General features: G+C 42.2%; 1 protein-coding gene across 2 annotated transcripts; it reads right to left on the bottom strand.

Moving 5' to 3' along the window:
• Positions 1-3,664: 3,664 nt before the first annotated feature.
• LOC137251615 (stress-associated endoplasmic reticulum protein 2) lies at positions 3,665-13,443 on the bottom strand. 2 transcript variants are annotated; one of them, XM_067786304.1, is made up of 3 exons: positions 13,328-13,443; positions 12,993-13,100; positions 3,665-4,267 (listed from the first exon to the last, which is right to left on the bottom strand). In XM_067786304.1, exons 2-3 carry the CDS (start codon positions 13,074-13,076, stop codon positions 4,157-4,159), a joined length of 195 nt encoding a protein of 64 aa, XP_067642405.1. In that variant the 5' UTR covers positions 13,077-13,100; positions 13,328-13,443; the 3' UTR covers positions 3,665-4,156. The 2 variants fall into 2 exon arrangements, with proteins under 2 accessions (XP_067642405.1, XP_067642406.1); XM_067786305.1 differs by having other exon boundaries at positions 13,250-13,334.
• Between the last annotated feature and the right edge of the window lie 1,370 nt (positions 13,444-14,813).

Raw genomic sequence — 14,813 nt, 5'->3', positions numbered from 1 at the left:
TGCATGTGCTAGCGGGATAGAAGGCTTTTTGTTACCAATATGCAATAATACAGCCTTTAAACTCAGTTTATTGCTGTCTATGAACAATCGCCACTCTTTTGAATCATATTTTTGACCAAACTCTTTGAATAAACCAGGAATGTCGTTGCAGTAGCATATAGTGTCTTTCTTGGTATAGTGTTTGGAAAATGGTTCGTGACGAGTTCTACAATATATCACCTTAACATCGGATGATACAAATTTAAATTGTTGCATACGAGAAGTGTGGATCTCGGCCTTTTCCTTGGATAGTTCCAAATCTCTTATCCAATCATTAAGTTGTGCTTGTGATAGAACGTTTCTCTCCATGGTTTTTCAGCATTTTTAGGCTCAATGCCAAAATACTTGGAGTATAAAGTTTTGATATGATCTGAGAACACTCGTCGTCGCCTTATGATAGTATATTGGCCACACATGAAACAGAACATATCTGGATCGTTATTACACTCAAATTCTCGCGTCCTTTTACTCATTTTATTTTTTTACTAAATCACGGTTTTGAAATTTGACTTATGAACTGAACCATCTCCGGCGAGCCTTGCAGATGTTATGAAGTTTCAAGGCGCATTAACTCATATTTATACTCGGAACAAGAATAAAATTTAAAAAATCAAATCTTACCTAGACAGAAAGGTTCCTTTTTATACGAAGCCGGGAAAAGAAAATACTACCTGCTTTAGATGTAGGCTTTAAAAAATTTCTGTGTCTTATAATTTTGAAAATCTACCTGCATACTTACCTACATGCCTACAGCAGCTTTCGAACCCAACCACTCTTCCTTTCCATGCAACCACTCTACCTACTATAAAACAATTCGAGTATTAAAAGTACTATTTGATTTATTTAAAGAAAAAGTATTATCATTGTTATGGTGTTATTCGTTTATCCGGATAATATCCCATTTGCACTTTATATCTTTAATATATGTATGTATACATACATTGAAGTTGCGCAACCTGGGTATTTTTATTTGATCACTTATAACTTACGTAGGTTTGCATCGATTTTCTTCGATGATAGCTTATCTTTTTTCTAATTAAACAGAGCTTTACGTAAATTAAAAATATTTGGAAAAAAAGTTGTGGTTTTGGAATGCTGCCCTCGCAAAAAGTAATTTTTTTCATATTTTTTCATAAAAAAATACAAAAATCTGAAATGATGAGCTAATATCTCGAAAACTATATGGTTGAGCAAAAAACAATGAATGGTGCATTTATAGCAAATTTTATCGTCTTTCCGATTCTGCAATTGCTTAACCCGTTCGTGAGATATACGTAATTAAATGGAGCCATCTTTTTGGTTTTTTCGAATAACGGTAAATTGCAAATATCTCCAAAACGGTACCATATAGAATCAAAAATGAACTCAATTTTCGAAATCAGGGGGTGATTTTACATACAAATTTCATAACGGCGTTTCTGGTAAAGAAAAAAAGTTGAAATTCGTGGTCCAGTGTGATGTACAGTTGTTTACGTGTTGTCCTCGTGATCAAACTAGCTTGTGCATAAGTAACTTAAACCACGATTTGAATCAAATATTTTCATGGGCTGCTATGAATGGCTTATGTATAAACCCGAATAAGTCAAAATGTATTGTTATTCATAGAAGGTCCTTTCCCACTAATGATTTAGAGAATGTAGTCTTCGACAATTCCGTTATAGAATACGTAGATACGGCGAAAAACTTAAGTGTAATTTTTAACAAAACATTGACATGGAAAGATCATATTTTTAGAACGGATGGAAAAGTGTATGGAATGCTTCGTACACTATAGTTAACACAGTATTTCGCGCCTTTGCACATAAGACTACTTCTCGCTAAAGCGTACTTAATACCTACGCTACTCCATGGTTGTGTGATTTACTCAAACTGTGACTATCTGTGCAAGAACAAACTAAATGTTGTTTACAACAACATTGCTAGATATGTTTATGGATTGAAAAGACTTGACCACGTATCACAACATGCTGAAAGGTTGCTAACCATTTCTTTCGAAAATCTTTTAAAAGTCGAAACACTGTCCTTCCTCCATAAGTTGATACACACGAAGGAACCTGACTATCTATATCGTAAGCTTATTTTTCTGCAATCATCAAGATCGGTGCTTCTTCTTAAGCACATTAGATACCACACGTTAACCTCTGAGCGCCAATTCTTTGTTACTGCAATACGTCTTTGGAACTCCCTACCTACAAGTCTTCGACTCTTAAGTAATGCTCTGCACTTTAAAGAAGAGCTAACATCATTTTTTAACGACTCTTAAACTGGATCTCAAATTGATGTTGTTAAATGTTCATTTCTAAGTCCTTTTCCTCTCTCTGTGTCTTCTTTCTTCATTTGTTAAATACTATTTGATCTATAACCAGCCAAATGTTATCATCACTACTGCTGTCTTTTAATATTTATTAATTACTTTTATTTAGTTTTAAGATTTACATTTGCATACATAAATATTTCACTATTATCCGTTATATTTAATTTAATTTGATTAATCTAATTTATTATTATTATAAATGTTCAATTTTTTATAGCTCATGCTATTCATGACTAGCACTGTTAAATAATTTGTCAAAATTGTTGTGCTGGGAACAAATTTTCAAATAAATACATACATACATACAAAACCAATTGAATCGAACCCCGTCTGATCTCCGTATTTGACTCCTTTATTATTATTATTAATAGCTGGCGAGCTTTGGTGGAAGCAATTTCCACTCTGGTTCACCGCTTTGAACCTCGGATGATATATTTGCTTTGCAAGGTCCTGTCATCTACTATAGAATTGGGGTCACCTAGATTTTACTGCATTGTGAGACCTCTCTAGCACCGATCTGACAGTTCGGTTAGTTTCGTGTATCGCTGTGATATGTAGTGATTTACACCTTCAATTTTCGCGCGATTCACTGATGTCGATGATGAGGAAAAATATAGGGCCCGATCCATGGTTTTTTTGCACAGAACATCTTTCATGTGGTTGTTGTTTTTTGCCAGATCGAGACGCGTCTTTTGATACCACCTTTGATCAGTTTTGGTAAAAATTGGGTGGTGCACCGTCTTGTAAAACGTTACCAGGGGATCAGAATATACCCGCGGTAGGTATGCCTGTCGTAAGAGGCGACTAAAATACCAGATTCAAGGGGCTGTGTAGCGCAACCTTTCAGGTTGCCAGCGCAATATATAGCTTCTCCAAACCCAATTGTCAACCTCACCTATCCGCGGCGAATCCTGTTTCACTAACAGACGAGGCTCTGGCGACCCAAGCTCCTCATGGAACTTGGGGGTAGGGAGGGAGGGAATGGCCTGAAGGTTTAATGTGGCCACATAAATCGTTCACGAGATGATCGGGCTAGCACCTTAATGGTGCTATGGTACCGGAGCGTACCGGATTTGTATCCGGCAAAGGACCATCACATCGATAACACTCCCCAAAGCCTTCGGGGAGCAACCTTATCGCTACAACAACAACATGAGGAAAAAGCACCGGTGAAGCCGTGTTGTAGCTTAATAAATTTTCCCAAATCGACTTTATTCAAATTTACTATGCAACATCCCCGAACCTGACTCCTATATCTCACGTATATTCTATGCATGAGTGGAATTTCTTTAATTAACAACAACTTTAAGGTTTGTTTTAATAATAATAAAATTTTAAATATTTTATTACATATATGTATTTATATAAAATTGCGTAACTCAATTAACTGACTTTTAATGTATAAAAATTTAGGTGCAAGAAACTTAAAACCAATCATCGAAATCACCATAAAGGAATGCTGTAGCAAATAAAACTTCTGCTCAACGGAACTAAGCAAGTTTTCGTGTTTTAGTTCATTGTTGCAACATTATTATTTATGGGAGTTATGTACGTTTTTAACAGAATTGCACTGAGGCATTAATTATATTTATGTACATATGTATATATGAACTATTATAAAAAATATTGTATATTATTTAAGCAAGTTTAATACACATTTGAAAAATAATGCTGATTACTTAGCAATCAGTTAATTTGTTTTTGTTTTATTGTTTTTAATCATGGTCATTATATGATTGGTTTCTGGAAGAATATTCAATTAATTTATTAAGATTAAAAAACTAGTTTAGCTGAATTTTAGTTTTACGCTGCTCGAATTGATTGAATTATTTGGAAAATCGCAGAGCCGCAAACCACGAAAATGAACAGTGCTAGCAGCCATGGTCCAACAGGATACTGGTTATCTTTAGATTTCTGAAAAAAAAAAAAATTTTAATATGTACTAATTTTGAATTAACTTTAAAATAAATTCAAACGTATTATTAAAATCTCTCAAGTATAACAAGTCATATACATACATTCGTTATTTTAAAGGCATGATCAAAGCATTTTTTTTTTTAATTATACAAAATTTTTCTGAATATTTAACCCAGCACTAAATTGCTCTGAGTCAAATTACAAATAAAAATTATTAAAAATAATTCAAATTTATATTTAACGCAATTTGTTTGCTAGAGTCTGTGTTGCATTCTATCTTGGAGAGCCTCTAGCAATATACGAAATACTTTCCTGTTCAATGTTAACCGACCGAGTTGACACAGTGTGCATTGATACGGGAACCACCGCTTCCCAAGGCAGTCGGTTCTATGTACCGGAGCGACTCGGGATTTTTCCCGACCAAGGACTGTCATTTCAGTGTGACCTCATTTAATTTGTTTCGTCCCTCCCACAAATTGTCATCCTCCCAGCAGCTCCTTGCAGCAGGACTGCTACATATTCTCTTACTCCGGGAAGGTATCGAACCCAATCCGGGTCCGTCTCCTGACCCCGGTCCTGAGAAATGGTTTTGCTGCATTTGCCAGAAAAGAATCTTTTTAGGACGGTCATACTCTGTTCAGTGTGTCTCGTGCAAGGGATGGTTGCATCGGACAGGTTGTTCTGGGCTTGATCCCAAAACCCGACGTCCACGTAACTTTTATAAATCTTTTGTGGCTCCTTGCTGCTCACGCCCAAGGGCGTCCCGTAGTCTACGCCTAAGCGCCCCCTCCCCCCCCACTACCTTCCAGCAGCCTCGCTGCTCAGCAAGCCACAACAAGTACCCGCTGCTGCTCGCGCCCCACGGCGCCAACAACTCAAACAGCTGTAACCACTCATAACTACTACCTTCGTAGAAGAGCTGGTAGCAATGCTGAGCATCAGCCCCTGCCCCCGTCTTCTTCCTCTTCCCCCCTCTTTTCTGACAGCAATCATGCAGGTCAGGGAAACAGACTCTTAATCCCTACCTCCGTTTGCACCGTCTGCCAGCACAGAATATATAAGTTTGCGACATCCGCTCAATGCTGCTCCTGCCTTGGGTGGTGCCACTTTCCTAGATGTTCTGGTCTCCGCGACGGCAACCCCTCGACGGGTTTCATCGCGCCATGTTGCCAGGTCGCAAACCCAAATCATCCGGGTACCCCAATGCTTGCCCAAGGGCGCCCAGTCCCAAGGCCACACCAGCAATTGCGTCCTGGCCTTCCACAACCTAGGCGTAGTCACCCGTCACTTACCCCTAGAGTGGCGGCGTCACCCCTCATGCACTTCAGAATTCTGCAGTTAAACTGTAATGGACTAACTGGTAAGATTACGGAGATAGTCGATTTCATGAAGCGGCACAACATCCGCATTGCTGCGATTCAAGAGACTAAACTCACAGCAAGATCTGCATTGCAGACCTGCTCTGGGTATAATGTCCACAGGAAAGACCGCGAGAGCGGAAATGGAGGCGGCCTTGCGTTTATTATACACCACTCTGTGCAATATTATATATTTGATCCTGGCATCGACCGCAGGGACAATGTCTTAGAACGTCAAGGCCTATCTGTTCGGTCAGGCGATGCAAATCTAGAAATCATCAACATCTACATCCCTCCTGTCACCTGTTGCACCAGTGCTAATATCGAGGCCTTACTCACTGGCAACAATCGCATTATCTTAGGCGATTTCAATGCCCATCACGACCTATGGCATTCAAACTTGCGGGCGGACAGTAGGGGTGAGATGTTGGCGGATCAAATAGAAGAAACGACGTTCTGCACAATAAACGGAGACGCCCCCACACGTATGGTAGGAAGCTGTCATAGCTCGCCAGATATCTCAATCGTGAGCGCAGAACTCGTAAACTGCGTCAACTGGCAGCCGATGGTAACATTGGCATCCGACCACCTACCCATACTTATTTCGTTCGAGCGTACCGCCGACTTCATCGTCACCGAAAAACGCACTTTCATAAACTTCAAAAAAGGAAAGTGGGAAGAATATAAATCTGCAACAGACAGCAGCTTTGCTGCCCTCCCTATCCCGACTGATGCCCGCCAAGGGGAGCGTGCCTTCCGTAAGGTCATTGAATCCGCCTCGGCACATTTCATTCCCGCCGGGAGAATTCCCGAAACCAGGCCCCACTTCCCGGCGGAGGCCGCGAGCTTAGCGAGGGAACGCGACCTTGATCCAGGCGACCCCCAAATAAGGGATATAAACCAACGCATCAGATTGCTTGTGGACGAACACAAGCGGGCGAAATGGGAAGAGCACCTAAGAGGTTGTAACCTCTCTACCGGTGTAGGTAAACTTTGATCCACCGTAAAGTCCCTATCGAATCCGACTAAGCACAAAGACAAAGTTTCCATCGCTTCCCAAGGCAGTCGGTTCTATGTACCGGAGCGACTCGGGATTTTTCCCGACCAAGGACTGTCATTTCAGTGTGACCCCATTTAATTTGTTTCGTCCCTCCCACAAATTGTCATCCTCCCAGCAGCTCCTTGCAGCAGGACTGCTACATATTCTCTTACTCCGGGAAGGTATCGAACCCAATCCGGGTCCGTCTCCTGACCCCGGTCATGAGAAATGGTTTTGCTGCATTTGCCAGAAAAGAATCTTTTTAGGACGGTCATACTCTGTTCAGTGTGTCTCGTGCAAGGGATGGTTGCATCGGACAGGTTGTTCTGGGCTTGATCCCAAAACCCGACGTCCACGTAACTTTTATAAATCTTTTGTGGCTCCTTGCTGCTCACGCCCAAGGGCGTCCCGTAGTCTACGCCTAAGCGTATCCCCACTACCTTCCAGCAGCTTCGCTGCTCAGCAAGCCACAACAAGTACCCGCTGCTGCTCGCGCCCCACGGCGCCAACAACTCAAACAGCTGATACCACTCATAACTACTACCTTCGTAGTAGAGCTGGTTGCAATGCTGAGCATCAGCCCCTGCCCCCGTCTTCTTCTCCCCCCCTCTTTTCTGGCAGCAATCGTGCAGGTCAGGGAAACAGACTCTTAGTCCCTGCCTCCGTTTGCACCGTCTGCCAGCACAGAATATATAGGTTTGCGACATCCGCTCAATGCAGCTCCTGCCTTGGGTGGTGCCACTTTCCTAGATGTTCTGGTCTCCGCGACGGCAACCCCCCGACGGGTTTCATCGCGCCATGTTGCCAGGTCGCAAACCCAAATCATCAGGGTACCCCAATGCTTGCCCAAGGGCGCCCAGTCCCAAGGCCACAACAGCAATTGCGTCCTGGCCTTCCACAACCTAGGCGTAGTCACCCCTCACTTACCCCTAGAGTGGCGGCGTCACCCCCCATGCACTTCAGAATTCTGCAGTTCAACTGTAATGGACTAACTGGGAAGATTACGGAGATAGTCGATTTCATGAAGCGGCACAACATCCGCATTGCTGCGATTCAAGAGACTAAACTCACAGCAAGATCTGCATTGCAGACCTGCTCCGGTTATAATGTCCACAGGAAAGACCGCGAGAGCGGAAATGGAGGCGGTCTCGCGTTTATCATACACCACTCTGTGCAATATTATATATTTGATCCTGGCATCGACCGCAGTGACAATGTCTTAGAACGTCAAGGCCTATCTGTCCGGTCAGGCGATGCAAACCTAGAAATCATCAACATCTACATCCCTCCTGTCACCTGTTGCCCCAGTGGATGCCGCCCTAATATCGAGGCCTTACTCACTGGCAACAATCGCATTATCTTAGGCGATTTCAATGCCCATCACGACCTATGGCATTCAAACTTGCGGGCGGACAGTAGGGGTGAGATGTTGGCGGATCAAATAGACGAAACGACGTTCTGCACAATAAACGGAGACGCCCCCACACGTATGGTAGGAAGCTGTCATAGCTCGCCAGATATCTCAATCGTGAGCGCAGAACTCGTAAACTGCGTCAACTGGCAGCCGATGGTAACATTGGCATCCGACCACCTGCCCATACTTATTTCGTTCGAGCGTACCGCCGACTTCATCGTCACCGAAAAACGCACTTTCATAAACTTCAAAAAAGGAAAGTGGGAAGAATATAAATCTGCAACAGACAGCAGCTTTGCTGCCCTCCCTATCCCGACTGATGCCCGCCAAGGGGAGCGTGCCTTCCGTAAGGTCATTGAATCCGCTTCGGCACATTTCATTCCCGCCGGGAGAATTCCCGAAATCCGGCCCCACTTCCCGGCGGAGGCCGCGAGCTTAGCGAGGGAACGCGACCTTATAAGACAGCTCGATCCAGGCGACCCCCAAATAAGGGATATAAACCAACGCATCAGATTGCTTGTGGACGAACACAAGCGGGCGAAATGGGAAGAGCACCTAAGAGGTTGTAACCTCTCTACCGGTGTAGGTAAACTTTGGTCCACCGTAAAGTCCCTATCGAATCCGACTAAGCACAAAGACAAAGTTTCCATCGCCTTTGGCGATAAGGTGCTGTCGGATGCGAAAAAATGCGCGAGCGCTTTCTGCCGACAATATATAATGCATCCTACGGTCGACAAAGATAGACGGAGAGCCAATAGACACGCACATAAACACAAACTCAGCGCGTCACCAATTACCATCACCGCTAGAGAGGTTGAGGACGCCATTGGTCGCGCTAAACCATCCAAAGCAGTGGGCCCAGACGGCATAGCCATGCCGATGCTTAAAAACCTAGGGAAAGAGGGTTTCAAATATTTGGCACATGTCTTCAACCTGTCTCTTTCGACCTTTGTCATACCCGAGAAATGGAAAATGGCCAAGGTGGTCCCGCTACTAAAGCCTGGGAAACCAGCTAACGTAGGTGAGTCATATCGTCCGATATCTCTCCTATCGCCAGTGGCAAAGACGCTTGAAGCCATTTTGCTCCCTTATTTCCAAGCACATTTGCAGCTAGCCCCTCATCAGCATGGCTTCAGAAAACTCCATAGCACTACCTCCGCGCTAAATGTCATTAGCACCCAGATAAATTGCGGTTTGAATCAATATCCCCACCATAGAACAGTACTCGTAGCGTTAGACCTATCAAAAGCTTTTGATACGGTCAACCATGGCTCGTTACTGCAAGACCTGGAAGGGTCCACCCTTCCCCCATGTCTTAAAAGGTGGACCGCAAATTATCTGGGTGGTCGGCAGGCATCGGTGCAATTCAGAAACGAAACATCAAAACAAAGGAGAATTAAACAAGGGGTGCCACAGGGTGGTGTCCTATCCCCGCTTTTGTTTAATTTCTACATATCTAAGCTACCTTCACCACCGGAAGGAGTCACAATCGTTTCCTACGCCGATGACTGCACAATAATGGCCACAGGCCCAGGCCCAAAGATCGATGAGCTATGCAATAAAATAAACGGCTATCTCCCTGATCTCTCCAGTTTTTTCGCCTCGCGAAACCTGACATTGTCACCGACTAAATCTTCCGCGACCTTATTTACAACATGGACGCCCCAAATGTCGACCATATTGAACATCCACGTCGATGGCACTACGCTACCGACTGTCCTACACCCCAAAATCTTGGGTGTGACGTTTGATCAGGATCTACATTTTGGTGCGCACGCAACCGCAATTGTTCCAAGAATTCAGAGCCGTAATAAAATCCTCAAATCCCTTGCTGGCAGTACCTGGGGAAAAGATAAAGAAACGCTCTTGACCACATACAAAGCAATTAGCCAGCCGATTACGTGCTACGCGTCACCCATATGGTCGCCAAGCCTAAAAACCACCCACTGGAAGAAACTACAGGCCTGCCAAAATACTGCTCTCAGAATCGCCACGGGCTGTCTTCTTATGTCCCCAGAACACCATCTGCATAATGAGGCGAGAATACTCCCCATCAGGGAGAGAAATGAGATGCTGACCAAACAGTTTCTGTTGAATACCCAGAAACCTGGGCATCCCAACAGACATCTGATTGACGAACCAGCACCGCCTAGGGGCCTAAGGAGTCATCTCCGTAAGCATTTTGAGGAAATACGGCACCTGAGAACCCAGCCGTATGAAGCGGTAAAACACAAGCAGGTCCTTGGTGAACTCCATAGACAGGCGTCGGACCTTTATGTCGGGAATTGCCCGGTGAATCCAGTACTTGAAGAAAAATATCCAGAACTCGCAGAAGAGGAACGCATACTCCCCAGGGAAACGCGTGTCACTCTTGCTCAACTTCGTTCTGGATACTGTAACAGGTTAAACTCTTACCTATCCAGAATCAACCCCGACATACAAAATGTATGCCCTGCTTGCAATGTGTCCCCACATGACACCAACCATCTCTTTAATTGTAATGTGGAACCAACGCCTCTAACACCCCTTTCCTTATGGTCCACCCCTGTTGAAACGGCAAGTTTCCTTGGACTCCCGTTAGAGGATATTGATGACAATCTGTGATCGGTCGCGGCTATTAGGTGGGGCGAGCATTGCTACAACAACAACAACAACAACAAAGTTTCCATCGCCTTTGGCGATAAGGTGCTGTCGGATGCGAAAAAAATGCGCGAGCGCTTTCTGCCGACAATATATAATGCATCCTACGGTTGACAAAGATAGACGGAGAGCCAATAGACACGCACATAAACACAAATTCAGCGCGTCACCAGTCACCATCACCGCTAGAGAGGTTGAGGACGCCATTGGTCGCGCTAAACCATCCAAAGCAGTGGGCACAGACGGCATAGCCATGCCGATGCTTAAAAACCTAGGGAAAGAGGGTTTCAAATATTTAGCGCATGTCTTCAACCTGTCTCTTTCCACCTTTGTCATACCCGAGAAATGGAAAATGGCCAAGGTGGTCCCGCTACTAAAGCCTGGGAAACCAGCTAACATAGGTGAGTCATATCGTCCGATATCTCTCCTGGGCATCCCAACAGACATCTGATTAATGAGGCCATACCTCGTTTCCTTGGACTCCCGTTAGCGGAAATTGATGACAATTTGTGATCGGCGCCTATTGAATGGGGCAATTAATTGCTACAACAATAACAACAACGAGGTTAAAGCCCCCGAAAAAGTAGCCAACTTGCAACTTTTTTAGCAATCAAAGCAAAAGAAGAATGTGACATTTGCTTTGGCTAAGTGTGCTGGCACAGTTTTGAAGTGAAATAATTTTTCCCACTCTTTGGTAACTTTTCTAACATTTTTCGCAATTAAAAACTGCAATATAACAAATGAATACAACGCAAAATATGTTAGCAAGTATTTTTGTTGTATAAGGAGAATGTTTATGAGTGCTTCGCGAAATTTTGTATGTGAGTTGGCAAGGCGAAATAAACTTCAATTGCCAAGGCTGAATTTCCTTTATATTTACAAACGCAGCATATTGGTTTATTGTGGCGATGTTACTGGAATGTATAAGATTGCGTAGAACGCATCCACATTAGGGTGGTTACAAAGTATATGCTGAATTTTAATTTTTGCTCTATCTTTCAGGGCACCCTCCTAAAATATGCTAATATATCAGAAAATGATTATTGCAAAGTTTCAGGCCAATGTTAACATGTGCCTCATTGAAGTCAAAGTTAGGAAAAACATACGTATACCATGAGTAAGTTCCTGGCATAAATGGTTTCACTTTTACTTACGAAACACAAAAAATGTTTTCTGAAAAATCGCTGTTTTTCCTAACTTTGACCTCAATGAGGCATGTGTTAACATTATCGGATTAGCCTGAAACTTTGTATGTATCATTTTCTAATCTATTGGCATATTTTATGGGGGTGCCCCAGCGGAAAATCTAAAATTGATTTATTGTGGCCACCCTAATCTACATATATGAAAAACTTCATTGTGTCTCGGCTATTATTATTTACAAATACATTTAGGTATAAAGTAATTGTATGTGTATACTTTATGCTACTTTATTTAAGCCCACAATCACGGCCGCAGAGAGCCGAGCCGGGCCCTGAGACAGTTCACATTTACGGGCCCCCTAAAAAATAAACTCAATCCAGTAAAAAAATAACATAACATAGATTATTAGATTTCATTGTTTGATTTGCTTACATTAACTTTTTCTAAATATGTACATTTTAAGAGCTTGAATAAGCCAAGGAAAACCTTCCGTTCTTTTTTGCGACTATGGAAATTCCCGATTCAAAACTAATGCTGGGAGCAAGGCTGGACTGCAACGCCAATGTTCCAAGGCTTGTCAAGCGATTTTGGCTCATAGTAGAACGTAAACAATTTTTCACGCGAGACAATAGACTAAAAGAACGCTCCCCTTCAGCCACACTGACTGTAAGGGTGCAAAATATTTAAAGTTTATCTAACTTAAAATCACATTTTATTTCGACTATGACTATGCCCCATAGTATTTGATAGGATGCTTATGATTTTAGTTTAGTGATTTTCAATTTTAAAACAATTTTTTGTAGCAACAAAATATGTATGTATCTATGAAATCCTAGTTAAGAGTACTGTCAATACTGCTTTGCCTTGCCGGGCCCCCAAAATCATCCCTCTCTCCACGGCCCTGCCATCAATGTATATATATATATACAAAGCAATCCGACTATAAGCAAAGAAAATAAAAATAACGACGGCGTGGCACTTTCACCTGTTTTTTATAGCATTCGTTTTTAGAAATGCATTTGCATTTAATTGCATGTTTATAACAAGAACTTAAGTTTATCTTTCACATTATACCCAAAAAGTATCAAAATATGTGAATCATTCCCCAAAACCCTGTTTTATACTCACCGATGATTTTGGAACATTGCCACGCATGGTCACGTATTTGCTGGCCTTTTCATTGGCGATACGCATCCTTTGTGGTGGAGCCATCTTATTCAGATTGTTTTGGTTTTGCTTTTATGAAAAGAAAGATAACGTACATTTAGAACAAAGATAAGCCAGAGGAGTTTCAACACCAACGAGTACAAATTCAATCACTTAAAAACGGAAGTTTAATATCATTCTAATCACTTTCTCTAGCTAATTTTTATGTAAGAGCTTACTTTATATTATGCTTATCAATATAACGAATATAGTATTCTTTTACATATAACTTATTTTAATAAATTAAACCAAGTTACCTTTTTTGCCACAGAAAAACAAAGTGAACACGAATACGTCAAGAACGACACGTATGACACCCGAAGATTTGACAGTTCTCAACATTGCTGTTGTTTCAACTTCTTTACAACACTAGAAAAGTTATACCCTATTCGCAACAAAATATATCTGTTCAAATTGTCAAAATCTGTGTATTGGTGTTGGTGCGAATGGTATGGAATGGAAACGTAAAACTTAGCAGTTTTTGTATGTGTAAGTAAAATGATGCCAATGTGTTGGTTTCATTTTGAGTTTGCCATCTCCTTTTGACAATCCCTTCGACCTTGCAATGACATAAATAAAATCAGCTGATGAGATGAGCCAACCTGTACATAATTGAACCATGCCCTAATCTACAAGCCAGCTATCATCCGGTGGCAAAATCCTGAGCTAGATAAATAATTTTGCATGTAAATGCAACAACAACGATTTGAGCCAGATAAATCCAGATAGAAGTCTTGTTCAATTTGTGAGCCAGATAATTTGTTAATTACTTCTTTTTAGGTTGGTAACGCGGCCTTTAATATACCTACTTTGGTAATAGTCCCGTTGAGGGGTCGATTACTAATACGCTACCAAAAATATCGAGAGGTGTCAAAAGACGCGTATTAATCTCCAAAACAATAATCCGAAGGCGGAAAAGAAAAATTTTATCTCTGTCCGGAGACATTTGCAGTTGAAGTTGGCGATTTTCATGTGGTTGTTGTTGTGTTTGTACCCACCAAAAAAATTGTGCATCACCGTGGCGGTAGCCACGGTTATACCACACCCCCGGACTTGGCATGGCGTAGCCTAGGGTTATTTTTTATAAGAAAAATCTTATCTCTGTCCGGAGATATTTGCAGTTGAAGTTGGCGATTTTCATGTGGTTGTTGTTGTGTTTGTACCCACCAAAAAAATTGTGCATCACCGTGGCGGTAGCCCGCAGGTCTTTTTCCGGTATTTTCCGCCTTCGGATTAATAATACTGATGTCAAGACTCGTCGTTTGATACCTCTCTCGATATTTTTGGACACGTATTAGCAGTGTCATGCTGTTGTATAGAATTACCACAGACGAGGCTGTGGCCACCCCAAGCTCCTCATGCGCAGCAATTTCGGAGGTGTATTTAAAGTTTGTCGCTTAGCAGTCCATATAAAGTTTAAGCGTAAACGGATAGACGCTTGTTAAAAAACACGACTATTATATAGCCAAAACATATATATAATGGTCCGTTATTGCTATTAAAATATGCTCGCAATGAGTTGGGAGTGTATTCAGCATGTATCCAGAATACCAAATCTTTTTCTGGAAGCTTCTTTAACTTTCATTTCCACCTCCCAACCAAGGTGGACCTTATCGACAAGTTCTTTTTTGTGTAAACACCGACTACCCTGCAAAAATCGTTGGATCATGTGGTCCACTGGAGTACTTACCATTATGCTCCACTGTAATGCAGCAATGGACCAACTCATGTTTCTACACGAAC

The sequence above is a fragment of the Eurosta solidaginis genome, chromosome 5 (assembly GCF_040869045.1).
Source record: "Eurosta solidaginis isolate ZX-2024a chromosome 5, ASM4086904v1, whole genome shotgun sequence".
Classification (NCBI taxonomy): Eukaryota; Metazoa; Arthropoda; class Insecta; order Diptera; family Tephritidae; genus Eurosta; species Eurosta solidaginis.
Note: the sequence above shows the minus strand (reverse complement) of the source record. Positions and strands in the feature narration are given on the sequence as shown.